The sequence below is a fragment of the Eimeria mitis genome, genomic scaffold (genome assembly GCF_000499745.2).
Source record: "Eimeria mitis Houghton genomic scaffold, Emh_scaff2254, whole genome shotgun sequence".
In the NCBI taxonomy this organism is placed as follows: domain Eukaryota; phylum Apicomplexa; class Conoidasida; order Eucoccidiorida; family Eimeriidae; genus Eimeria; species Eimeria mitis.
The window spans coordinates 6,875-7,956 of record NW_013570583.1 but is presented as its reverse complement, the minus strand read 5'-3'; the positions used below and the strand labels follow the sequence as shown (position 1 = coordinate 7,956).

At 56.1% G+C, this 1,082-nt stretch overlaps 1 protein-coding gene across 1 annotated transcript in view; it reads right to left on the bottom strand.

Annotated features, from left to right (window-relative positions):
* The window catches only part of EMH_0051060 (uncharacterized protein), a gene marked incomplete at both ends in the record, with an annotated part of 7,810 nt that overhangs the window by 1,268 nt on the left and 5,460 nt on the right, over window positions 1-1,082 (bottom strand). The window contains 2 exons of the mRNA XM_013496714.1: window positions 267-655; window positions 900-1,082. Of these exons, the coding sequence (XP_013352168.1) occupies window positions 267-655; window positions 900-1,082 (572 nt within the window). The remainder of the gene's footprint in view (window positions 1-266; window positions 656-899) is intronic.

The window sequence follows — 1,082 nt, the reverse complement described above, 5'->3', positions numbered from 1 at the left end:
AGAGTGAAGTTCACGCTGTACTCAATCTCTGCAGCAGCAGCAGCAGCAGCAGCAACAGCAGCAACAGCAGCAGCAACCGCAGCGAGTTTATATATCTCCTTTCCCTCCTTTCTCTTCCTGGGGCCTCATATGAATTCTCCCTGCGCTACCTACCCCCTACCCCCTACGCCCTACCCTCTAAACCCTAAACCCTAAACCCTACCCGCTAAAGAAGCAACTAGAAAAAAGGAGGAAGCTGGGGTGTATATGCAGCTAGAAGAGCGCACCTGTATACCTCGCCGCAACCACCGCCTCAACGCGAGAGACAAGAGAAGTCCTCAGCCCGTGCGAGGCCACGCAGTCTACCAAATCAACCAAATCGTGCAGCGGATGCACCACAGACAGAGGATCAATACATACACTCTCACCAGATTCTGCTGCTGCTGCTGCTGCTGCTGGTGCTGCTGCAGCTGGTGCTGGTGATGATACTGCTGCTCCTTCGGCTGATGGTCCTGCTGCTCCTCCTACGCCGGTTGCTGTTGCTGCTGCTGCTGCTGTGGTGGCTGCTGGCAGCAAGGGGGGAGCTGAAGCCTCTAAAGCTGCTACCAGGGCCCGCGTTAGGACCCCGTACTCCGCTGGGGTGTCTGGACACCTTTGCTCTACAAACGTTGCGATGCTGCAGCAGCAGCAGCAGAAGCAGCAGCAGCAGCAGCAGCAGCACGGTCACCGACGCAATATCAGCAATAGAACGAAGAGCAGGAACTGCAGCAGAAGCCGTATCATCACCAGAATCAGTGGCAGCAGCGGCAGCAAGAGCATCGCTATCATCAGCAGCAGCAGCAGAAGAAAGATTATAAACATAGCCTTAGCAGCAACAGCAGCAGCAGCTGCAGCAGCAGGGAGACCACCGGCATCCTCACCACGCGAAGCAGGTAAGCAGCAACGACAACAGCAGCAGCACTGGAGAAGCAGTTGCAGCAGCACCACGAACAGCGGCCGCATCAACAGCAGCAACAGCAGCATCAGCACCATCATCATCATCATAATCAGCAGCAGCAGCAACAGCAGCAGCAGCAGCAACAGCAGCAGCAGCAGCAACAGCA